Here is a 25964-nt window from a genome sequence, read left to right on the forward strand (position 1 = left end):
CACACACACACACACACACACACACACACACACACACACACACACACACACACACACTCCAGTGCTAAATCCTAATAGGCCTCTCACTGATTGTAAGATTTAGATTACCTATAACTGACTGACTACTTCCTTTTCATTCATTCAGCGTTTCTTTCTAATCCTCCTCCTGCTTTAAGAGCCAAGCCCTCAGGGTTTCCTGTCTTTTTACACTCACACAACACGACAGAGGGTGGGAACAGGCACACATACACGCAAGCAGTGGAATAGCAGGGGGGGGGGGTCTTTGCATAAACAGGAAAAGATGTAAGAAGATGCTGCAAGGCATTACTTTGGATGTACTCTGCATTTGTAAGCATAATATTTGATAAAGGCAAACACTGTCTCCAAGTGTTGGTGTGCATCCAGCAATTCCCCACTTCACAGTTCAATTCAAGCATCTACTTCAAAATTGAATTTAACAGGTGGCTGAAGATTGCCGGGGCCCAGTAGGAGACATGAGAATTCAATTAGTAGTTTTATGGGATGTTTTATCTCATTTCAGTGAGAGGTTTAACAAGATTAGACTGACATAACATGGTTCCATCAATAATAAAATTCTGTCACAAATGATTAAAATTATGATTTAAAGTATCAAAATACATATAAGCAGAATAGTGATGGAAAGTATGTTGGCATGGCAATCATCAGGAGGCACACACACATCCATACATTTCTACAGATGTTGGGTAACAAATTGCACACAAAAAAAAAAAAGAAATACTGCAACTGTTGTCTGCGGTTGAAAGGTAGCGTGTCCACGTAGAACTAAAGAGGAACTGATGTAGCAAGTGCTCAGTGTATCACTGGTTTAGATCTATCAGATATATTACATGTGAAGTCTTAAGTAGAGATGAAATGTTGTTCATCAGATTATGTATATAGAGTATTTAAAGATACTTTTTCTTTCTCCCTGTAGACACCAATGAGTGTGAAATGAGTATATGCGTCCACGCCCGCTCTTGTCGCAACCTGATCGGTGGATACTTGTGTGACTGCCTTCCTGGATGGACGGGGCCTAACTGTGACATCAGTGAGTATGAAAAGGAAAAGAAAGACATAAAAGAGGGAAGAAGTGATTGTCCTGTGGCAGGTAGTGAAAGATGAAGAGCCTCAGTGGATTGTGTTTAAACAGCAGTTCCCCTGCAGCTCAGATTCCCTGTCGGCTGGAGATAAGTTTACTCCCAGCCCAGTTCTATCCATCATATGTCACAGGGTATCACTGCAATACACTAAAAATATAACACTAACCAAAAAGTGTGTATGAAGTTTTGTTTTTGACTATTATCACCCATCACTGTATACAGGTGCAATCTGACATCCTGGTTGCACAGTAATGCAACATCTGCAATCCCAGTCTGTTCTCTTTTTACTTTGTATATTGTTGTTTATAATATACACAGACATATCCTATTTATGTGCAAATGTTAATATAGTGTTTCTGGTTACTCTAATTTCTAGGGAACAGCAGTTGTCAGGGTTTGTGTTTGAACGGCGGTCGTTGTGAGGTGAGAGTCCTGGCTCTGCTGCCTTTTTCTCTCTCTGTCTAATTTGCCTTTCATCTCTGCATATCAGTCACAGCACTGACCTGCTTCATTGTCTTCCATATTTATTGTAGTGACATTGTCGCCTTTCTTCCTGCCACTCCATTGTCTATTACTTAAAATTCTCACTCAACTCGGGAAATAAAGTTTTAACCATATTCTCTCTTTATTGTCCTTTCCCTCCACTTTATTTAATCGTTGCTCTCTCTGTTTTACATGCATACAAATAACACACACTCTATTCTGTCCCACATAGGACCAGTTGTCAGGGTCCAAATGCTTGTGTCCACCTGGTTTCTCTGGGAAATATTGCCGAAATGGTCCAAGTCCCTGTGACAGCGCCCCCTGTCTGCACGGAGGACAGTGTGTGGAGAAGGAAGGAAAGACCGTCACCTGCAACTGTCCCACAGGATATTCAGGAGTCTTCTGTGAGGTTGGACAAACTCCATATATGTTAATTTAAGGCTAGCTTAGTCTGCAGAATGAAAACATGACAGTAAAAGGCATACAGTGATTAAACTCAATGGATATGGGCAGTGGAGGAAGTCATCCAAGTCCTCTTCAATCTGGAAAACATTGTGTAATTACAAAAAGAAATGTTGAACAGTCAAACACAAATACAAATATCAATAATAAATTCAAAAATATATATTATGTTATTTAGATGTTCTTAAAAACACATAAAGTAGTTTACATTACTGAATATTTGATTTTAAACTGTTCCAAAGGAAGGGACCTCTATATTTTACGGTCTACTGATAACAAGAAAGTATGCCAGTAAGTCTAAAGCATCATCAGTTCAGGATCAACATTGAGTCCTAAAAAAAGTAAAAGAGTTAACTAAATGCTTAACAGTTTTTCAACAGTAAACAATTTGGAATGTAGTAACAACATTAGCCTCAGATAGCTGGAATAATGTCCTGCTTGGATAGCAGTAAAGTAATATGCAGAAAAACTAATTAACAAATCAAAAAGAAGTACAATAACAATAGTAGGCCTACCTACAGATAATGCTCCAGATAATGGAAGTAGATGAATTTTAGTAGATTGCTTAATCACAGATCTGTCAAAATGGATGTAACTGTTTTTGTTATTTTTTCCTATGATTTCAGATTGCATTGGATCTGTGCAATCCTAACCCCTGCCAGCAGGGGGTACCCTGTCGCAGCATGGAAGGCAGATACATGTGTGCATGCCCCGAGGGTTACTATGGTAACAAGTGCATTAGCATAAAAAATCCCTGCATTGGTCAACACTGTCCAGGTAAGAAAAATGTTGTGTGTATTAAAAAGTACAATATCTCTATGAAGTCTAGACTAACCTCTCTGTCTCTGCCTCCATGTCTGTAGATGCCATGTCTGACACGACTAACGGGGGTTTCAGCTTCTACATCATCCTGGTGAGCGTCTTAGCTTTGGTGATGGTCTGTGGCTGTGCTGCCTGTGCCTTCATCCTCTCCCACCTCCATCGAAAGCGGAAAAAGCAGCAGGCCATCCCACAGGAAGAAGGCATCAACAACCAGAGGGAGTTTGTAAACCTCATCAGAAACGTGGACCGTTCTGTGCCCCTCCTGCCCCCCGCCACCCCGCTCGCACACCCTCCAGCCCCTCCTGCTCCAGTCTCACGTTGCTACGAGGAGATTGAACTGACCCTGCCGCCCTCCCCTGCACCTTCACACCCGTCTCCAGCACTAAAGCCAGCCCACGCCCCGAAACTGGACATTTCAAACCGCGAGAGGGAGAAGTTGAACCGCTTTCACTACACAGACAACCAGGAGCTGGAGGCCTGACCCTTAACTTTTGAGCCTCTGAGGAGCTTTTTTATTTTATTTCATTTTGCGTTCTTCGCACTCTCTCGCTCACAGGGACCTGTTTCCAGTTACTTGCACTGTGTCACTGTCGCAGTCATGAAAATGGGGTGACCCTAAGACCTTTATGTGCTCAGATAGATCATTGAAGGCTGCTAAGTAGATGGGTCAAAAGTCTTACTGTGTTGCCGTCTTTTACCTAATTAACTATGAGCAGCAGCAGCATGTTTGACTGAAAGACTCATCAGACTCTTAAATTGATTTTGGAGACTTAAATCCTTGGAGTGCCTAAGATACCTTCAAGAGTAACTAGAGGATCATCGTCTAGGAGACTCTCAACCTGTCTCCTGGTCCATGATGCCATCTGATAGGTGTTCGGACTGGACTCTGACAGACAGAGAGATCATTGAATGGATACTTATTTAACTCAGTGTGTGTTTCTGTGTCTGGTTGTGTGTTAAGTGTGTGTATGTGTGAGAGTGGAAGAGAGAATGTATATTATGAGTGTATGGGGGGGGGGGGGGGGAGGAAAGACCGTTTACTTTAAGAAGAGAAAACAAAGTGCATATACTTGTCAAAGAGGCTGCATACTCCTGCTCCAAAGGCTTTTAAGCCTTTTGAAAACTGTTTTAAAACTATACACTGTTGCCTGTATTGTCTCTGTAATACTACAGCTTGTCAAAGATGTATGATTTTTTTCATACCTGTGTGTAAAATAGCTTTTTTTGTACATGAATATATTGTACATATTGATGCCCTTTTTGTACTGTGGTTTGGTCTGAAAGTATCACTGTATTACTTTGCTCTGTTTGTCCCATTTCATTTTCCATTTGGAGCAACCAGCACATGTGGATTGTAATAAAAGTGCATTTACCAACTCTATTTCATTATTTTTATTGCCTAAAATCATTAATCACCAGCGTTACAGTCGATGCTAGAGGGAGGTGTCAGTGTTGCCATACAGAGATTATTCATTATTGTCTTTGCAAGAAGGAGTAAAGTGCTCATCACCTTGTTTATATGTGCATTGCAAGTGCTGATTGTTAAAAGTCATTGTCAGAGGCCCATGGAAAAATATTTCATGAGGGAGCACCAAAGAATACATACTGTAGTATTAAGTTCTTATTTCCTGCATATTAGTTTGCAATTCAAGTGAGTTACAAGGGCAAACAGTGTGCAGGCTCATTTGTCACAGTCCAACCCCTTTGGTGGGTCCATTTTTACAAATGTGTGCTTCCACAGGGACATATAGTACATGCCAAATCTGCCAGGCTGAGTTTTATAAAATTGTGTAAATGGTGCAGAAGGGATGAGAATATTTCCATTTTACTGTATGAAATTATGCAGCCATAAAAAAAACACCGTTTGGGGTTTTGAATATTTATTTTACTGTAATTATCATACAGCAACAGTGACAGTGAAGTGTTGGAACAAACTGTGTGTGTGTTTTTTGTTTTGTTTTTTACTTTATAGCAACTTAATCAAGGTTTAAAAAGTTACAAATGTAAATAGTGTTGGGTTCACATAATCAGAAAAAGGCGCAGCAGTACAGTATACAGACTTAAAGATAAAGAAAATCCGCACCATGTCAAAAGGGAAACCAGAACATTAAAAAAGAAATACATTGAAATGATTTCAAAAGTAAAGTAATGTAATGAGTAATGACTAATTACGATGGTATTTGAAAGAGATCGCAATGGTCTTCTTACCCTTTGTGTTTTTACATTTTTCGGATGCTATGACAAGAAACATATCATTGTCAGAGGCCCAAGGGAGGATATTTCATAATGGAGCACAGCTCACAGCCACTACGACTAGGTCAGTGGATCACTGTATGCACAAGGTCTCTCTTTTTTTTCTCTATCTCTCTGAAACACATTCACAAACAATGATGCGGACAGTGCCAGGAAAAAAAGAAAGGAAAACCACCAGTTGACCCCAGTCTTTCTCGAGAACGACTGTGTGGTTTTGAGAAACTTGTCTGTTGTTAGAAAGTTAGAAAGTAAAATTTACTGAAAACATTCTTGTAACTCCTTAGCAGTGTGGTATTTTTAACTTTGAGTTTCTATTATAAGGGTATTTTCAATGAGTGCAACACTTCAGGTATAACAAAAACAGCTAAGATATACTGTATCTAAACATAAAGAACAAACATATAAAACAAAACATTTGTCAGGTATTGTACTGTATGTAAACTCCAACCCGAGTCCTCCATGTGTGTCATGACGATAATGATGAATTTGCTGTAAGATGTGAAAAGTGTGTGAAAGGAAGGGTTTTGTGTGTCGGGGCAGTGTGAAGTGGCTGCACGGTTGTTGCAGCAGCAGTTAATGGGCAAATGGATGTGACAAATGTGATCTTTGACTTGTGCAAACAGCGGCAGGCTGGAAATGAACACGGGTTTCCTGTCACCACCCTGGTCAAGAGGAAATGTAGGAAATAAAAGTTTACACACACTACTCCATGCATAGGACCCTCTCTACACCTGTCAGACCCCAGCACGCAGATTAGAGAGTTTTCATTCAGCTGGGTGCAGTGACGGACTGGGAACAAAAAACGGCCCTGGCATTTCCACCCACCGGCGGCCCACCGGTATTGGGGTAGGGGGTCCCAGATAGAACTTTTGATGCACGGAAAGAACACGCACTTTTGATAGCCCAGCAGGCTTGTTGTTCTGTGTTGGTTAGTTCCATAGATTCATTATCCATGTCTATCTCTTCATCCTCCTCTTGCTCGTTTTGTTCTTCCTCTTCCTCATATTCCTCACTGTCCTGTCTTTCTCCCTGGTGTGCTGGCTCAGATGTGTCGCCAACATGGTAGCAGTATTAGCGCTAATGCTAGCTGAAGCTGCACTTGATTTTAAAAACAAATCAGTCCGTTTGCAGCATTTTTCAACGTCAGCCAACAGTGCTCTCTTATATTCCTCTGCCTCCCTCGTGTCGCTAGATGCCTCGATTAATTTTTTTGTCAACAGTACAGCTTCCAATTTTCAACTTCCAACAACCACGCTGATAGACAGTAGACGCAGACGCGATGTACTCGATTCTGTCTTGAAATTCCCAGAAGGCATTGCTACATTTTAACTTTTGCAAACATATATTCAAATAAAAGAAATGCCGGAAGATTTGTTTTATTTAAAACCATGCTATTTTACGTTTTGGAACATCTGATCTGAACATTACATTAATATTAGGTGTAAGGGTTTTGGGCAAATTTAGCTATCATTTCACCAAGGAACTTTATTATTGATGCTTGAAAGGGGCCAACAAAAATTATATGGGTCGCTGTTTACAATTAAGTGGCCGCATGGCTGTGACAATCATGCGGCTCTCTGATTGGCCGTCCGGCCCAAACTGCCCATGAGGGCCCGCGGCCCCTCTGGCATCTGCCCAAATGCAAGATTACCAGTCCGTCACTGGCTGAGTGCCACGTGTTGATCGTCCTAAAGACATTAGAGGATGTCATATTGGGCTTTGGAAAACACTGATCGACATTTTTCACCATTTTCTGACATTTTATAGACCAAACAACTAATGGATTAATCGAGAAAATAATCAAGAAAATAATCGACAATGAAAATAATCATTAGTTGCAGCCCTATATAGGGTAATGTGGGGTTTAAGCAACAATTGACTTTTCATTGGGGGTCAATGTCTATTGTATATGACAGACTGTTAGAATAACATGCATCTATGTAGGAGCAGGATTTATGTTAATTCTGAGTTAGTCTCACATTGCCAGACCTATCTTCACAGCGCTTCTGGGTTGACACAATAGGTATTTCTTCACAAAATAGAGATTTGAGGGTGAAGTTATTCAATTCTATTCAACACAATTTACTTAATTTTACCAGGATAATCTCAAAATTAAGATTGACTTCAAAGTTATATGCAACTCTCCTGTTTTACAGGGACATCTTGTGGTGATAGCAGGTATAACCACCAATTTTTTTGATACAGTGTAGGTTCTCACTTTCTAATATGGTCAACAAATACCATTTATCCAGATCCATATATAATATATGTACGTGGTCACTTATTAGATGTACAAATTCTTACAACATAGCAAAAAACTAAATTAAAAATGTTAAGAATGTAAGAAACCAACTGGCAAGTGACTTGATAACAGGTATGTGAGAGGGAACCAATAAATCAAACGGTGCTTCTGTTCAAACGTTGTGATGAAACCCATTAAACACCATTAAGAATTAGGGCTCAAATGAGGCCAAATGCTGCAAAACATAAAGGTCATGATCCACTTTCTTTTCATTGAGCTTTCAGTTGTATCACATCTTTATCAGCATATTTCTTTTACAGTTTGCTTATTTATCAAGACAACAGTATAAGCCTGTTTTGACTAGTGGTGGAAGAAGTGTTCAGATATTTTACTAAAGTAAAAGTAGATATAGTATGCTATACTCTGTTAGGTAATAGTCCTGCAATCAAACTCTGACTTTAGTAAAATAAGCATCACAATATACTTAAAGTACCAACATTAAAACTACTCATTATGCAGAATCAGAATCAGAATCAGCTTTATTGGCCAGGTTTGCATAGACAAACAAGGAATTTGACTCTGGTTAATCTTTGCTTTCAAGTACAACACACAACCTATAAAGAATAAAAAAACAGAAATGATAGTAAGAAATATATATATATATATAAAAAAAATACTGTTAAGTATATGGTATAACACTGCACTAGAATTTACAAAAAATACAGTAGCAATTGAGAGGGAAGGAATGGTGCAATATCAGTATAGTCCAAGATTTAAGATTTAAGTATAAATATAAATATAAATATAGTGCAAGGCAGTTCGGTGCAATGGTCATATATTTATAACAATATTGTAATTGTAAGATTGAAATATACATGAGGTAGATGAGCAGAACAGTGTTTATTGACTTTGTTCAGTGTAAGGGTGGGGGCTATTTCAGAGCATTCAACAGAGTGACTGCTCGGGGAAAGAAACTGTCTTTGCGTTGGCTGGTTTTGGCGAACAGTGCCCTGTATCGCTACCAGAGGGAAGGAGGTTGAACAGTTTGTGATCAGGATGTGAGGGGTCTGCAGAGATTTTTGCTGCCCTTTTTCTGACCCTGGACCGGTACAGCTCCTGGATGGAGGGAAGGTCAGCTCCAATGATCCTCTCTGCAGCCCTAATTGTCCGTTGCAGTCTGCAAAACTGCAGCGCCCCCTTATGCTGAGCTCTGTACTGCACAGACCACTTACAACAGGCGGAGGAGGCGTGTGTGAGTGTGACACTACGTTAACGTCGCCTTCGGCTGACCGAAAACAACCCCAGTGTGTGTTGGCGGTCAGTAAAACAGGTACACAGTGGATTTTGAAACAATGCTGAATGTGTTGTGCAGCTGTATTTTATGTTTTGTTGGTTAAAGAGGCGGTAACGTTACAATACACGCGTTGTTCCTAACGTGTTTGCGTTCTAGCTAGGCTAGGCTAGCTGTGATGCTAACTGGCTAACAGCAGGCAGAATAACGTTAGGCCCGGGCTGCATGAGCAATCAGGCCGATGTGTATGCTAACAAACTCTTCGATAACTTTGAAACATTGCCATTTCACATTTTTAAAGTGATATGAAGGATGCGAAAATGTCAGGATTAAATTAAGTTTAAAATACATAAACAGTGCTGGGGTATAACTTTAATGACAACGACATTATTAGATAGTTAGCTAGCTACATAGATACTATGGTTAGCTAGGTTAGCACTTTGGGTACAGGCGGTTTAGCTGCTACTGTAACGTTAATCTACCAACACAGCTAATGCATGTTAATGGTAAGGCAATTAATTTAACATCCAAGCTCAAAATAACATGGTTGTGCCATTTGATAATACACAGTAGCTGTAGTTAATATTATACAGTCACAAATGGTGGCTGCAATAAACCCTCTGTCTAAGAAGGTAATTGGAAGTATAGAAAAGCATTGGAAGTATTGTGCAAACGTGTATCAGCTTTTATTTTGTTTGTTGGCTTAAATGTCACTTTCCTTTGCAACACGAAAGAGGATTTGCTACAGTCAGGGCCACGTTAAAATGGTTAAGACACATGACTGACTAAAACCATCAATTTAGCGTACTAAATATAATAATAAATAAATATAAGTCTTAAGTTAGGACTGAGTGATAAGGAACACATACCAGTAAGTATATGAATATGTTATTTGATATCAATAAATATATTACCTAGACATGTCTGTTGAAATATCATTAAGTTATCTACTTTCACTTTTGAGTATTTCAGGCAAAAATGTAAAATAAATAACTACTTCATAGGGCTGCAACTAACGATTATTTTCATTGTTGATTAATCTAATGATTATTTTCTCAATTGATTAGTTGTTTGGTCTATAAAATGTCAGAAAATGGTGAAAAATGTTATCAGTGTTTTCCAAAAGCCCAAGATGACGTCCTCAAATGTCTTGGTTTTGTCCACAACTCAAATATGTTCAGTTTACTGTCATAGAGGAGTTTAGAAACTAGAAAATATACACATTTAAGAAGCTGGAATCAAAGAATGTTGCAGTGTGCTCTCGGATGTAACGACTGTGGTTTATTTTGGTAAGAAATAACTACTGTAAACAGTAGGGGAGTTATGTTTAAATTATTTATATCAGAAGTGATGTGGGAACCAGATATGTAAAGTAATCTCTCAGAAGATCTCTGTCTGTGCAGCTTGTCCCAGTCAAATATTTACATTTTGTACATTTGACTTCTGTCTCTTTCACTTCACACCTCTTCCACTTCCATTGTTGTCCTACATTTCCTCATGTCCTTGTGTGCTCCCTCTTTCTCCTTTCCCATGTTTTTTCCCTCTTTGCCTCACTACAGCAGCCGTGCCCCGCCGCGCCCCCACCCCCAGCGGTGCCGTCATGTGGCAAGAGGCCCGCAAACATGAGCGCAAGCTCCGTGGCATGATGGTAGATTACAAGCGCAGAGGGGAACGACGACGAGAGTACTACGAGAAGATAGTAAGAGACTTCTATCATCTATCTATCTGAGCAATGTATGCAGACGTACTTGGATATTATTTCTGCTACAGTGGAGCTCTGTGGAAACAAGCCTTAGCGGATCTGATGCTCTGGGCCCAAAGTGCTGTGAGCTTTCTCTAGAAAGATGAGATCTGGAGTACACATTTACTATAGTAATGACGATGAGCTCATCAGAGAGCAGTGAACACAGATAGACATTCCCTTTTGGAAAAACATTTGTTTATAAACTAGGGCTGCACTATATGACCTAAAATCACGATTAATTGCACATTTTACCTCTAATGATAAATAAATGCAAATTTTTTTTTCACCTTTATTTTTACAGGCAAGTCATTAAGAACAGGTTCTTATTTACAATGGCGGCCTGACAAGTGGCATAGCCACTTAGGGAAAGGGAAGGAGGGCTAGATAATAAAAAAAAAAAAAACATTAGAAATACATACAGTTTAGAAATTACATAAAATACTTACTAAAAACATACTTTTGCATGATAAAAATGTAAATAGGCTATACAATCTATTTCTTCTAACTGCTAATTAACTTGTTAGTCCTAACTAGCGACCAGCAAGTTGCATTTTAAGCTCCTCTTTTTTTCTGCTTGTGGAGAGCTACGTGACACATGAAACTATATTGATGAGGACCGGCGAGTTAAGTCGACTGTCCCAGACTATACCAGGCAGAGACACAGACTGTGAGACAGGCGCTGGAGACAGGCTCGGACTTACACGCTGCGGGCTGCTGTGGACTTGTGTCAGTCCCGTAAGCAGTTTCAGGAAAGTGGCTGCATGTGTCTGACAATGCACAAAACATCAACACCGGTACAAGCTTACAGCTGTCCGCGGACACGGAGTGCGGAAAATGTGTCAGAGCCTCCCGGACGGGTGAACTGAGACTCGGTTTCCTGCTTGTCGGTCAACGGTTAATGATCGGTTAACATTTAATTTCATTGTGCTTTCTTTTGCAAGGCTGGCTGCCAAAAATTGGCACTTATTAGCTAATTAATTAGCCTGAGTTAAACGCTAGCTATCAGTAAACAGAAGGTAGTGTCTGGTGTGTGCACCAGTGTTTGTTTGTGTGCGTGTCGGCCCGCCCCTGCATTTGGTGACTGGCGAGTGTTAATTTTGGACCCTGCACACGTGGTCTCATTGTCTTAAAGAGAAAATAGGCCTATCAACAGAAATAAATTATCAAAATTATCATCATGGGAAAAATACGTTGATTACAGCTTCAGAATTTCAATGTCGATACATTTTCAAATAATCATCCAGCTCTATTAGAAACTGTTGTTTATTAGTAGCACTCATGTTATCGATGTACTGAACTGTTCCTGCGGTCTGGTGTATGTCGGCCAAACTAAACATGTTATAAAACTGAAGAATGCAGAACAAAAGACCCCAAATTCCCACTAAGAATCTGGAATATGCAATGGCACATCATTATGTAAATGTCAATCACGGATCAGCCTCTGACCTGAAATTCTGGGTTATTGAACATATATTTTTATGACATATTTATATATGCTGTGACAATATGGCATTGGCTAGACGTAAGCAACAATGAGAGACAGCTATAAGCTGGGCATAGGCACTTTTAAACGTCTAGACCACCACTACCTCTTCTTACTCTGATGAAGACATGCTTATGTCGAAACTGTACCTTATCAAAAGCTCTTAATCATTTGCTCCAGATCTCATCTCTCTTTATCCTGCCTCTGTTGTTCTGTCTGTTAAGGCACAGGTCTGAGCTTTAAGTTGGCTGATGCGTTGGCTGATGCGTTGGCTGAGACTCCTTCACCTCCTGTTAGCCTTCTATTTCTGACAGTTGGCTTTTGTTCTAGCTGTCTACACGGAGCCTAATTTAGACCTGAGATGACACATGAATGCAATAAGCTCTCTTGCATCAGCATTTTGAACAAACGAAAACATTTATTTGAGTTCAGCCTCACTTCACAAGACACTGTAAAGCACCACGTAGACAAGCCTAAATTGTACTTCCGGTTTTAATAGAAGATGAAATTGAGGAGTTAATGGGCCGTACAGTATATCTTTAACTATTTGGTTAGTTACTTTATTTAGTTAGATATAAGATGCTATTTTATTGCCCTTTACTGCCCCTTATTTTGTCTCAACAGAAAAAAGATCCAGCTCAGTTTCTCCAGGTTCATGGCCGAGCCTACAAGATCCACCTGGATCCTGCTGTGGCGCTGGCTGCAGAGAGCCCCATCAACATGTGAGGAAACACACACACACACACACACACACACACACACACACACACACACACACACACACCAGATGTGCAGTGTTTTTGGGCTCAGATCAGATTATACCTTTTTCTTTTGTTTTATCAAAAGGATGCCATGGCAAGGAGATGCCAACAACATGATTGACAGGTTTGATGTACGGGCTCACCTGGACTACATCCCCACCTACACACCTCCACTGCTCAACACTTCGTAAGTCTTAAAATAAGTTAAAGTCACATCTAACCCCAGAATCTGTCTACTGTGAATATTTTTTTATGTTACATTTTTTTGCCTTACGTTCGTGCAGACATTGATAACAGTTTATTCATTTTGCAATTAATGTCTACCACAAATATATTTTATTTGTTTGTTATATTTTAACTTCTGCACTATTTTGTCTTTATTTAATATATCATATATTATGTAATTAATTTAGAGTCCCATTTTTATTTGCATGTTTTTTCCTACATATTGAGCATTGTTGGATGGAGCCTGAGATCTAACATTTTCATTGCCGACAACTGTTTCTCTGTATTTGTTTGTGCATATGACAATAAAGAAAATTAAACTTGTTATTGTATATAAAAAATAACCGTTCAGTAATTTAACAGGTCATCAATGACATTTTCATTTTCTTCTTCTGCACTGCTTCAGGCTTTCTTAGAAGCCAAAATGCTCAGAAAAAGTGGTCAAATATAAAACAACCTTTGACTCTTTGTCTCGTACAGAACCCCAGAGCAGGAGATGGAGGAGAGAAAGTCCAATTATGAGCGATACAGAGGCTTAGTGCAGAATGACTTTGCCAACAGTAAGTATCACAAACATCATACATTACGTTAACATTTGGTTTCATGTTGCAATACTGTGTTCTTAACGTTGCCTTAACCTGCCCTCGGCGGGTATATTTTGCAATTGTATTGTGCTCTTAAATTCTCTGCTGTCCTCCTACAGTCTCTGAGGAGCAGTGTTTATACCAGATATACCTGGATGAGCTGTACGGTGGCCTGCAGAAACCAAATGAGGATGAGAAGAAAAAGTATGTCATTGTAATGTTACAAAAATGGTGGTTTCATCCCCACTGTGCATTTAAATCCATGGGTCTTAGAGTGTCTTGGTTGGCTATGTATTCATAAATCCTCCCCGTTGTACAGACTGGCTGAAAAGAAGGCCACTATTGGTTACACCTATGAAGACAGCACTGTGACGGAGCCCGACCCTGAGTCAGACAAAGATGAAGACAATTCAGAAAACAGTGAATCCGAAGAGGATGAGGGCATCCCAGATATTGGTGAGGAAATGGGTTTGGCACACAGATTTACACATCAGGAAAATGAAAACTTCAGAGGCAAACCCCCAAAAAACAACAGTTATGCAGATTCAGAAACAGGATGCAGAGCAGAAATGTGCACCTCAGTATAACAACCGCCTTCATTAAATATATGTAGAAATAATAATTCAACAACAAATAATAGCACAGCAACTCAATGATATTTTCGTCTTTGTTTCACCTACTTACCTCAGGATCCTCTGTGTATTATGGTACAATTTCACATGTTTCTGTGTTAAAAAGCTTTGTGTGTGTGTGTGCAGATGTGGAGGTTGATGTGGATGAGTTGAACCAGGAACAAGTGTTGGACCTCAACAAAATGGCAACCCCATATGGAATGGCTGAAGGAGACTTTGTTAGGTAACATCTCAGTAATTGTATCATCATGTCTTAAAGGTCAAATGTAGAGCAAAGCAAAGCTCCGTAATGTGCTATGATGCTGCTTTCTAGGAGTTCTGTTTACATAAACAAATTAGAAATTCAGTGGTGAGTCACCGCATAAACGGTCTTGGTAGAATTTTAGATGAGCTAATATGAACTTCAAAAACAACTTATTACATTGGCATTATTTATCTTTTTTACTTATATTAAAGGGGAACTTCGGTATTTTTCAAACTGGATCCTATTTCCCCATGTTTTTGTATTTCCATAATGTTGACAGTATGGATACTCTGCCATCTAGTCGTTCTTCATTTTGTTTAAGCAATTGGCTGGTGAGATAGGTTATTACATTTTAAATAAATGATTTAAAGTTGACCATGATATGGTCTTAGCAATAAACAAGCCGTTCTTTAATGTCGCAGACATAGGCACCGGTATCAGAAAAAAGTTAGTCTGGAGCCCTGCTGCAGTTTAAAACATTGTTATCGCCATTAGTCACTTACACATAGGAAAATAGTGTCCAGGTTGAACAATACCGATGTTTCTACTTTACAACGCATTGAGGAGACCAAAACCCCCCCAAAAAAATCATTGTCAGTGTAGGCACAACCTCATTGGGCTTCATCACATAGAACTCCATTATTGATCAAAAACATATAAGAGCAGTGTTTCCCACAGGTTGAGAATTTACTTGTGGTGGTGGGTGGCGCAGGATGTGACGGTGTGGCGTGTGATGGTAGTTTAGTAGTAAACTAGTCCCACTATTTACTTAAAAGTGACTACATAACACAGTTAAGAAAGAAATAACTGTTAACTAGCCTATGATGTGCTTTGTCAATTAAATCTGGTTGGCTTGTCAATAAAATTAAGGTTCAGCAGATGAAATACCTGATTAACGTTACCCGGACCTGAAATATTATATGTATATAACGACTTAACTTTAAAACCATACTATGATCCAGACTAGGGGTGGAACGGTACATGTATTCGTATTGAAACGGTACGGGCGTCTCGGTTCGGTACATGAATTTACACGGAGAATACACGGTATAAAAATAAATAAAACTTGCGCGCAAATGAATTAATGTAATGTGGAACTACTGTTACATACGTGTTTCTTAGGGACACCTAATCTGTAGCCCCGCCTTAGCTCTGAAGCTCCCAAGCTCTGCCTACATGTCGAGTCGGTCCAGTGAGTCCACACGAAGCAAACTAGTCCCTTCTATATACAACCAAACACGGATGTACTGTAGCTGTATCCCTTCTTGCCTCAACCGCAAATGGCTTCCAGGCCCATTTGCTTCGCTGTATGCTCTGCTGTTAGCTCCGCCGTTAGCTGTTAGCTCCGCTGTTAGTTATTGTTTACTGTTTACATCTTACTTTATACGCTTCAGGCTGTTGCAGCTAGTTCAGGGGAGAGACTGGATGACACTAGGTGGTACAGCCTGAGACATGCACAATAAAAAAAAATTGCCTTCTGCGTTTTTGTTATGCTTTTCCCTCCATTGTACCGAACCGTGATGTCTGAACCGAGGTATGAACCGAACCGTGACTTCAGTGTACCGTTCCACCCCTAATCCAGACAGAAAGTTACATGTTATTGTAAATCTTAGCTTGGTTAGCAGTTAGCTCCAGTTTACTCCATTATATAGATCAGCTCGAGTGGAGCACACTACCGCGGAGAGGGTGAACAACCAGACTCTGTTTATGGCGCTTTCACATCGGTGTGGCTGCAGCGCTTTTACGGTTTATCAGTACATTTAATCCAGCAAGCCACAACACCACAAGCGGCATGCTGCGCTGTGTCATGCACACAGCGCGCGACTTCACGAGGGGAAGGGGCTGGAGGCCGCTGGTCTGTGTGTATAAAATTACATTGTTGATTGGGGGGTGGGGGGAATGTAATCTGGATTTTATCTACCTGGGTGGGTATCAATCTACCCGGGTGGGCCGCCCAAGTTTAACCTGTGTATGGGAAACACTTAAGAGTGATATAATTAATTTTGATGGGATATAATCCGTCATTGCATTGAACACTGTAGCCAAAAAACTTGTGTGAATGCATTCACAGGTTCTGACAAGTAGTTTAGTGTCTTGCAGTCACTGAGCATGCTCGCAGATGTGGTTTTGAGCTGAGAGGAATAAATTGAACTTCCATGTTCATAGGAATGAAGGAATACCCAAAATCAACTGTATGGCTCTGTCTTGTGCTTTTCATGCTTATATTTTATTAAGCTGTTATATATATATATATATATATATAAAATCACTAAACATTTTACACTGTTGACATAGTGATTATTTATTGTAACACTGTTAACATGATACCTGTTTATTAGGATGTTGAGGAAAGACAAGGAGGAAGTGGAGGCCATCAAACATGCCAAGGCTCTGGAGGCGGAGAAGGCCATGTATTCTGTAAGATAACATCCACTGAGGTGTGTGTGTGTCTGTGTTTGGTATATTAGACTCTTTAAGTGACATATTTCATAATTTCAGGGCCGGCGTTCTCGCAGACAAAGGAGAGAGTTCAGAGAGAAGAGACTAAAAGGTAGACAGATCAGCCCACCAAGGTAAATTATCTTATTCTTTTATAGGGTTTTTTCCTCATTAAATGTGCACTTACCTCATGGCACGTTTAACTTATGTCCTCATTCTCCTGTTCATCAGCTATGCCAGGAGAGACAGCCCAACATACGATCCCTATAAACGGTGAGTTGATTATTTTGTGCCTCTCGTTCTTAATTTCCTGATTAGTTGAGTCTGTATGTATGTTTGAACTTTATTTTCTGATCTCTCTTTCAGGCCAGAGTCGGAGTCTAGCTCTGAGTCGCGGTCACGCTCTCGTTCTCCCGGTCCAGAGAAGATCACCTTCATCACCAGCTACGGAGGCAGCGATGATGAGGCTGCAGCAGCAGCAGCAGCAGCTGCAGCCGCAGCAGCAACACAAGCAGCCGCTCCTCACTCTGGACACGCCCCCTCCAACTTGCAGCACCCTGCAGGTCATAGCAGGGGCTCCCGGTCGGTAACTTTCCGTCTTCCTGGCTTTTCATAGTTATTTTCTTCTTACAGTCAAATTATTGTTAGAATGACCACAGCTGTTGAGGCAGAAAGAATACTGACGATGAAATACAGATTTTTGTGGTAGGTGAGGTGGATCGCAGTTTTTAAATCTAAAAGTAAAATGTCAGTGCAAAGACTTGGTGTTAAATAACAAATTCCTATTCTGCATGTGCTCAGAGAAAATGTGCTTGAGTAGAGCTATACCAGTATATGAGATTTAGATATTTGCTTATTTATACCTCTCTACAAAGTCAAGCATGTGACAGTAAAAAAATTTAAAAACAAGAAAACCAAAGTATTCTGACGATAGCCTAGGTGCTGGGCTGGTGTTGTTACTAAAACTGCGTGTCTCTGTTTGTCCAGGAGACGAAGGTCATCCTCCAGTCGCTCCCCTTCCTCCTCCTCCCGCTCCTCATCTCGGTCTTCCTCTCGCTCTTCTTCCCGTTCACGTCGTGCTAGACGTGGACGCGGGGGAAGGGAGGGGCGGCGATCCCGGACCCGATCACGGTCGAGACGGCGTTCCATATCTCACTCCCGGAGTAGAGGAGGAAACGGAGGGGCCGCATCCTGGAGGAGACGTGACCGGACACGATCGCGGTCTAACGACAGAGAGCGCGAGAGGGACAGAGACAGGGACCGTGACAGGAGACGATACTCGTCGCGCAGACGGACAAGGTAAAGCTGCAGACACGCTGACCAGACGACCGACCCTCGGCAGAAAAGGCAGTTGGACTGATCAGTCTCCCCGAGTTAGTCAAAAAAGTGCCTCGGAACACACCGAAGCAGGCAGCGCTAATCTGTATTGTCGCCCAAGAATTAAAACGGCAGCTGATTGGACGAATGCGTCACGTGGGTCTGGTTTCTCTGGAAATACAAAGACAGACTGTCATGGCGGCTTGTTAAGAATACGATCTCATATTGTACTAAAATAGTTCACCGAAACGTGCTTCTGAAAACATTTTAAGCGAGAAATAGGCCATGCAGTTGCTGAATCTGTCTTCATTTCAGATTGACAAAGGTAGATACTCTACACTCACGTCACGCTCATTCCGCTCCCCGTTTCCGGGTTAGCACTCTACCAATCAGATTGGTCATTTGAGTCCAACTGCCGGCAGTGCCCACCCCACCAATTATACATGTCAAATCGGCCAAAATGAAGGCCGACAGCCCCTCGGACGGATGACGGCACGGAACACACTGAACAGACTCGAGTCACTGACCTCGCCAGACTGTCTGACGGCCGATTATCGGCTTGGTGTGTCTCGGGTTTAAGACTCCCCTATGTCTGCAACAGTGCATTAGTTATTGTTTTACAACACGCAGGTCGTCGACACAAGCTCTCTTTCTGTCAACTGTTAGGTCCCGTTCCAGCTCACGGCAGGGGGGCAGTTTGAGGCGAGGGGGTCGGAGCAGTGGAGGCCACCGGCGGGGAGACAGCGGTAGCCGGAGTCCTTCTCAGTCCCCCAGTCGCCCCAACCACAGTCCCTCCCCTCACAGAGGAGCCCAGCCCTCTACCAACACCGTCTGTGACAAGCTAAGAAAGTAAGAAGACATTTAAACACTGTGGCAAAGACCACTACACTGAAAAACTGTTGGGAAAAATATCTTTTAACTCCTGAGGAGAGGCAATAGCTGGGGCTGCATCATAATCATTTAGCACCATTTTACCCACCCGGGAATATTATACTCTGCAGTTCATCACCAAAATGTAAACTTTTCTTTGAATATACCCAAGAGTGGTATAATTTAACATGTAACTGTATAGTATTTCATTTGAAGTCACTTTGAGAATTGCAATGTTTATTTCAGTGCTTTTTGAGCAGCGTTTGAGAGTGTTTGGTTATTGTCTTCACTTAAAACTGTTTATGAACATTGAACTATGTAGTTATTAGTTATTAAGCCATAAGAATAATTTATGAATGTATTATCGTGTTTTTATTCCCCCATGTATACCATACCATGACATGATAAATAAACAATGTTTTCTTTCTAGATCAAGATGTCTTCATCACCCCAGCTGATTGTCTTTTCTCTCCCTGTCTCCAGGCCTGATACTCCGGGTGGTAAAGAGACGGGAGCTGCCAAAGTCAGTAAGAATTTGATCTAGCTGGGTTTCTTGCTAAAGCCTACGCCTCCCTCATCCCTGACAGGCTGACATGGTTGTCCACCAGACTGGGATGTAGAAGCCATTGTTGCCCACAGAAAATAAAATGATGATGTGATTTCCTCCCCCCCCCAAACAAAGTGGACATGCACTGCAGTCAAAGCCTTTCATCTATTTTTTAATATTCATTACAGTATTCTTCACCTTGTCAAATGTTTTGCTATGAAGAATGTGAACTGGCAAACACTGAAAAATGACCGACTGAATTAATGCTGCCATCTCTCTATGGAGTGAACATATCAGCACCCTGTGAAGTCATTATTGTCTTGTTTGTGCTCTTAGTGTGGGTTGTGAATGCATGTATACATATACATGTGGGTGAGAGAGTGCAGCATCTTTATATCCGTTTGTAGTCTCGTATAAGCAGCAGTATGGCCCTAAGAGGAAAAGATGACTTATTTTGCTACTGACCATGTGTCTTGTTACAACTTGTGAATCAGTATTAGCCAAGTGATCTTTCATAGTGACAGAAAAAGATTGATTAATTTTTGATGAAAAAAACAGATGGGGGGTGCTCTGGACAGCCGTTTTTGGCCTTGTTTTAAGAAGCAGCAGTGCACGCTCTTATTATTAAAATTAAGTGCTTTATGTCCAGCATAAAGATTGAAGACTTGAGATGAGAGTTAAAGAAATAGTTGGACATTTTGGGAAATACACTCTTGCAAAGAGTTAGACAGGACGATTGATACAACTCCCCTGTCTGTATACTAAATATGAAGCTACTGGGGGTAGTCTTATTAACTAAGCTTAATTAACACGTGTCTTGTTTGTTTAATTTGTACAATCAGAAGTTTAAGACAACATATCACTCTTATATGGGGTGTTATGTCCCTGCCTATTTCTAGATTAAACAAACCAGATATAATGTGTTAATTAGTGAGCTTTAGAGGTGCTAGTAGGTCAATATTGTTACCTTTGGACAGAGCCAGGCTCGCTGCTTTCCAGCTAAGCTACTCGTAGTAGCTTCATATTTTGTGTACCGACATGAGAGTGGTATCAATCTTCTCATCTAACTCTGAACAAGAAAGGAAATAATTCCCAAAATATCAGACTATTCCTTTAAGATTAAATAATGTATAATTTGTTGTTATATTCTAACATTCTGGGCCATTTGCTGTTCTGAACCAGCTTCTCTTCTTACTGCATTTCCTGGCAAAGAAGAAAAGATTTGAATATACTTCCAAAAGTCAAATAGAGTTAGGAGTTATAATCTTCTTTGCACTGTTGTGACCTGCAGTTTTTCTTGCTTGGCCAGGTTTAAATGGCCCAGTGATGAGTGTGTCAGTAACAAAATGCCACTGACTCTTTCTGAACTTTCGGAATTCAACAGACCTAAACTTTCCCTTCTTTCACTTTCTGACCCTTGTCTCCTTCGTCTGCTGTCCCACTCCTCTTATCTTTCTGACCATGTACATATAAATATATTTAAGTACCGGTATAAAGGTTCATGTAACGGATCCTGTCCTGCTTCTAAACTATCCTACAGCAACAGTTTGCCTCTGTCCACTCACACACACACATGCGCAGACAGCCTGTTCAGCTAGTAAGATTCAAGTGTGCTTGTTGACTCAACAAACATCACACATAATACATTTATCTGCAGCCTTTTTAACTCCACCAGCTACTGTACATAAATGTGATAGAACCAAAATTGTATGACAACACAATGCTTCTGATCTCTCTCTTACACACACACACTTACACACACAGACACTTTTATCAGGCTGTGAAAGGATGTGCTAACACAACTGTTTCACCTGCAGCCCAAGATGACCCCACAGGAGCGGCTGAAGCTACGAATGCAGAAGGCACTCAACAAGCAGTGTGAGTACAACTGAGCAGAGTGCATGTGTTTCCTGCACAAGTTAAGAAACATGTTGAGATGTATCTGTTTTGTCAAATTATGCTTATTACAAGTTGGTAAATTCAATTTCCTGTTTTTATTTTTCCGTTCTGCAGCCAAGGCGGATAAACGGGCTGCTCAGGTTAAGATCCAGCAGCAGGAACACAAACGACAGGTGTGTCTGTTTTTTCTGTGCGTGTACTTGAATTTCAGGCTGAAACCGAGTCTCTGTTATCCTGTAACTACCCTCATTGCTATGCGTTTAATTTCACAGGAGCGAGAGGGAGAGCTACGAGCCATGGCACGCAAGATACGCATGAAGTAAGAATCTGTGTGAGAATCTGTGTGTGTATGTAAGTGGACTGTTTGGTATTTGTGTGTTGCAACTGTCTGACCCAGAGGCTCTGTGTTTAGGGAGCGTGAGAGACGTGAGAAAGAGAGGGATGAATGGGAAAGACAGTACGGGCGACAGAGCCACTCTCCTTCTCCTTCCAAATATGGTAAGACTTTCTGATCACAAATACCCATATGAATCTAATATAATAATAATAATAATTTGGTTTGTTGTGTGTGTGCATTCTTGCATTCTCAAACAGAAGTAACCAAAATATTGAAATTAGCTAAACATCTGATTTGCTGGCCTCAGTGTCTGATTTGCTGCTCTGACCGTTTTATAGGCTTTAAAGGGGTGATAGAATGCAAAACCGAGTTTACCTTGTCATAGTTGAATTATGACAGTTCGGTGGGTAAAATAGGCGTAGAACCTCAAAGTCCCTTTGACAGCTCTTTCTTATGTAAGTGTGCGTGCGCTTCAACCCGGGCCATTTTCAGCCCAACCAATGTTTACATACCCTATTAGGAGACCTTAAGGAACGGTGTGAAATACCCTATATAATCATTCCATCACTCCTTTTAAGATGTTCTGGCTTGCTATTGTTTTGATGGTGTCTCTGTGTCCTCTGTTCCTTCAGGCCGAGAGCACAACTCACACAGAAGGTATGTGAGAAGCCACAAGAGTCTACACAGCTCCGATGAAGCAGAGTGAATAATGGGAGTCTTTCACATTAATGCATAAACACTATCTTAAAGGCTCATCACAATGCCTTTTATATGCAACACTAATGCTACTTGGCTTTTTCGTTGCTCAACTACCAAATCAGTGTGTCAAGTCTTGAGAGAGGTCAGGCCAAGAACGGAAATTATCCAGCACATGTTAAAGAAGTACTTTACTGCTGGAAAGAGGGTCTGTTCATAAAACTGGGCTGGGTAGAATGGCACCAACATTTTTTTTTTTTTTATTTGTGCTACATGACTGGAGAAACCTGCAAAAAGAAGCTGTGATATTCCCTTTCGCTCAAAAGGTAGAAAACCTACAATTACTAGAATGCACTGCGCCGCACCAGACCACTAAACGCTCCTGCTGGTGGGTGACATAATGCGAGCATGTCGAGCTCATTCGCATTGAGAGAGAATGGCGGCCAGCTGGTAACAAACTATCTCGTATAACAGTTAAACGGTAAGCTGAATTATCTTTCCAAAAACATTTTAGGTGAGAAATAGGCAATGCACTAACAGAACCATGGTTTATATTTGATCAGCGCTGCCTAGTCTTACAGTTTCATCTACGTTTTTTTACCCTTCGTTTTCACAATACAGGAAACGGTATGGAGCCCACTTCCTGTTACCAAATTGTCATATTTCAGCCAAACGGTGCACTAAAATATATTTCTAAACATTTTAGGCGAAAGGTAGGCAATACAGTAACCAAATCTTGAGAGAAAAGAGTGGCTATCTCTCTCGATCTGCTTCTATACTCTTTGTGTCTGTATGCTTAAAGGTGCTCTAAGCAATGTCATGCGTTTTTTAGGCTACAACATTTTTTGTCACATACAGCAAACATCTCCACACTATCTGCGAGCTGACTGTCCCCTGAACACACTGTAAAAAAAAAAAACACAGCCTCTGTAGACAGCCCAGGCTCCACTAACGGCAACAAAAACAAACTGCGCCAACCTGAGGCCTGACCTACAAAGCAAGATTTGGAGTTAACGAGGTAACTTCAGGTTCAACCCAGGGTTTTGTGTATCACCACGGTGGATCACTTGTTACCGGGTTAAATCGCCGTGGTTACTTATGCTGAACACCTGACCTGCTCTGGAGCAGGTTATGTTGGACATTACAGATCTACCGGTGTAAAAGCACCGCCTACTGACCAATGAATACTCGATTGATAACGGCATCACCGTTCTTAGAAGATCAGAGAGAGAGAGAGAGAGAGAGAGATTAAAACATTTAGAGACATTCCCTGATGGGTATTTTTATGAAAGATATAGATTTGAGCGGAGGGAATTACATAAAGGCTATTTGTCGGCTTCTTGAGCCGTGTGTTGCCAATGCGCTCAATGCGGTTTGAATTATGTTTTTATATTTTTTTTATATTATTTGCTCTCACGACCGCTTACCACTGCCAGGGTTGCAACTGGAATAAAAGGCTAAAGCAACGACAGTTTATAGAAAGCACAAGTGTAATTATGGTCAGATCTTGGTCCTGACTGATGGGGAAGTGTTATTGATAAGTGTGATTCACACATTTACAGCGTCGGCTATTTTTTGCCAGCTTTCCTTCCCGTTTTGCCTGTAAAACCGTGTCTGTGTTCTTCATAGTTGTATAGAATTATAGTTTGCTCTTATGTAAAATATGTGGCTCTGGTAGGTGTTTGCGATTGGCCATGCTGTGCAAACACAATCCTCTTTTATGTGGGTTGATTGAACTAGTTAACCACCGTCGTGACGCAGCTTATGCGGGACAGTGGTTGTTAGGTTAGGTGAAGCCGGGTAACTGAAATAAATCCAGGGCATGTTGATCTGGATTCGTAGTACAGGCCTCAGCACCACGAAACGTAAGTCTTCCAACGTTCCTGCCAATAACCGACAAGAAGGATTTGGGGGTGGGGGTTGGGGGGTTAGTGCACGGAAGGGAGGAGGAGGGAGGGGCGAGCTAGCCTCGTTTTGTTTGAAAATACTTTGAATGTCAACAAGAAGTGCTGTCACCCAACATCGCTTAGACCACCTTTAAGTACAGTCTGTAGTTTGAACAGGCCCTAGGGCCAGCAGCAAACTTCCAAGTGAAGTATCTTGTGTCAAACACATCACTTAATGGTTGTTCTGCTGGCCTGTGAGCAGGGAGATCTGGGCACTGGTAACATGGAGGGACATTTACAGTAGTTCATTTACACATACTACCAACAAAGTTGGTTGAATACCGGCAAAGTATCCCTTTAAAATCTAAATTGAGAGAATATACCTCAAACTTTTCCCTGCAAATTCCTTTCCCTCACAGAAACTACTCCAATTCATTTTCGAGTATTCTTTTTACATTTAGAAAAGTTTTATATTCAAGTCTCAAGTAGAACCCAACTGCATTAATGCCCATATTTAAGATTTAAAAAAGATAATTTGTTTTTGTAACTTAATCATTTTTATTTTTTTAAAGAATTGTAACCAAAATATTGTTCTAAATTAATTTTACAGTTGAAAAATAAATGTCAGTAGACACACTATGTGTTGGAGACACTGTTTCTCAATGACCTTAAACATATCTTTGCCATTTCTGCGCTTTATACACCAATGTATCTGCAATATTCTAATACATATATATATATTTTTTCCCCCCAGGAGGTCGAGGTCACGGTCTCGGTCACGGAGTCCATACTACCGATACTGAGCAGCGTAAAACATCCTACAGTATCTTTTTAGTAAAGGACCTTGTCATTGGCACACATACTGTCCAACAAACGGCCTATTAACATGGAAATATGAAGAGATGGACTGACTAGGGCACATATCTTTACCTGAACGCTATGTTCTCTGGTATGTGTCTACAGAATATAACATTTTGGCTGTGATACCTTTAGTTACACTAATTACACCACTGATTGGTTGAACCAAGCGTAATTTGTTTTGCCTGTTTCCTTTTTGCTTCATCTTGTAAAGAGACTGCAGGTTTATTAAATGAGTTTCTGGTTTCTTCTTTTGCATGCTCCTTTTTTATTTTTCTGCCTGAACAGTTCTTCTCATTTCTTCGTTTGCATTTCAAAGTACATAGTACTAAGCAATATCTCCCCTTTTACCTCACATCGTCCTCATGGCATTACACAATCCATCTGCCTTTTACTTTTCTCTAACAAACGCTCACACTAAAGACCATTTTAAACAACTTTCGTGAGCTGATATTTATATACATCCATTTCAAACTTCTTTATTAAAGAATACACAGTTCATCTCTATCTACTGCTCTTTTTATACTCTGTCCTCTGCCAACCGGTAACAGCAACAAATAACTTTTTGTTCTCAGTAATGTGGAATGTTAAATACAGAGAAACAAATAAAACTGACTTTGAAATTATTTGTTCATTTTTTCTTTTTTAACCTCTATAATCCCTGTTGCTTTTACATGTTTTACACGAAGAAATGCTGTGCATTTGGGTTTGGTTAAATATAAAATATAGTTGAATATTTGATCAAATGTTGATGAAAAATATGCTACA

At 40.6% G+C, this 25964-nt stretch overlaps 2 protein-coding genes across 7 annotated transcripts in view; both read left to right on the forward strand.

Annotated features, from left to right (window-relative positions):
* LOC144515343 (uncharacterized) overlaps nt 1-4269 on the forward strand; it is a 49038-nt gene extending 44769 nt beyond the window's left edge. For all 4 annotated transcript variants that reach the window (XM_078246098.1, XM_078246095.1, XM_078246096.1 and 1 more), the window contains 5 exons: nt 956-1069; nt 1498-1544; nt 1837-2013; nt 2693-2843; nt 2930-4269. In XM_078246098.1, coding sequence (XP_078102224.1) covers nt 956-1069; nt 1498-1544; nt 1837-2013; nt 2693-2843; nt 2930-3369 — 929 coding nt within the window. In that variant the 3' untranslated portion in view covers nt 3370-4269. The remainder of the gene's footprint in view (nt 1-955; nt 1070-1497; nt 1545-1836; nt 2014-2692; nt 2844-2929) is intronic.
* Nucleotides 4270-8602: 4333 nt separating this feature from the next.
* On the forward strand, nt 8603-25822 carry clasrp (CLK4-associating serine/arginine rich protein). 3 transcript variants are annotated; one of them, XR_013501737.1, is made up of 21 exons: nt 8603-8713; nt 10234-10373; nt 12526-12623; nt 12748-12849; nt 13368-13447; nt 13591-13675; nt 13791-13927; nt 14230-14326; nt 16687-16765; nt 16847-16920; nt 17018-17059; nt 17153-17368; nt 17774-18085; nt 18770-18952; nt 19457-19496; nt 21338-21398; nt 21534-21592; nt 21692-21738; nt 21832-21917; nt 22389-22933; nt 25093-25822. XR_013501737.1 is itself a non-coding variant. In XM_078246099.1 (21 exons), the coding sequence occupies exons 2-21, from the start codon at nt 10275-10277 to the stop codon at nt 25139-25141; spliced, it is 1971 nt and encodes a 656-aa protein (XP_078102225.1). In that variant the 5' UTR covers nt 8628-8713; nt 10234-10274; the 3' UTR covers nt 25142-25822. The 3 variants fall into 3 exon arrangements, 2 of the variants coding, with proteins under 2 accessions (XP_078102225.1, XP_078102226.1); XM_078246099.1 differs by having other exon boundaries at nt 8628-8713; nt 22389-22413; XM_078246100.1 differs by lacking the exons at nt 21832-21917; nt 22389-22933; nt 25093-25822 and having other exon boundaries at nt 8628-8713; nt 19457-19500.
* The last annotated feature ends 142 nt before the right edge of the window (nt 25823-25964 follow it).

This window comes from Sander vitreus, chromosome 3 (genome assembly GCF_031162955.1).
Source record: "Sander vitreus isolate 19-12246 chromosome 3, sanVit1, whole genome shotgun sequence".
Classification (NCBI taxonomy): domain Eukaryota; kingdom Metazoa; phylum Chordata; class Actinopteri; order Perciformes; family Percidae; genus Sander; species Sander vitreus.

Excerpts from the sequence above, each read along its gene's own strand:
- clasrp (XM_078246099.1), top strand. The coding sequence starts at position 10,275 with ATGTGGCAAGAGGCCCGCAAACATGAGCGCAAGCTCCGTGGCATGATG. Across the intron at positions 18,953-19,456 it reads GTCTGTGACAAGCTAAGAAA|GCCTGATACTCCGGGTGGTA; the intron begins GTAAGAAGACAT and ends CCCTGTCTCCAG. Across the intron at positions 19,497-21,337 it reads AAGAGACGGGAGCTGCCAAA|CCCAAGATGACCCCACAGGA; the intron begins GTCAGTAAGAAT and ends TTTCACCTGCAG.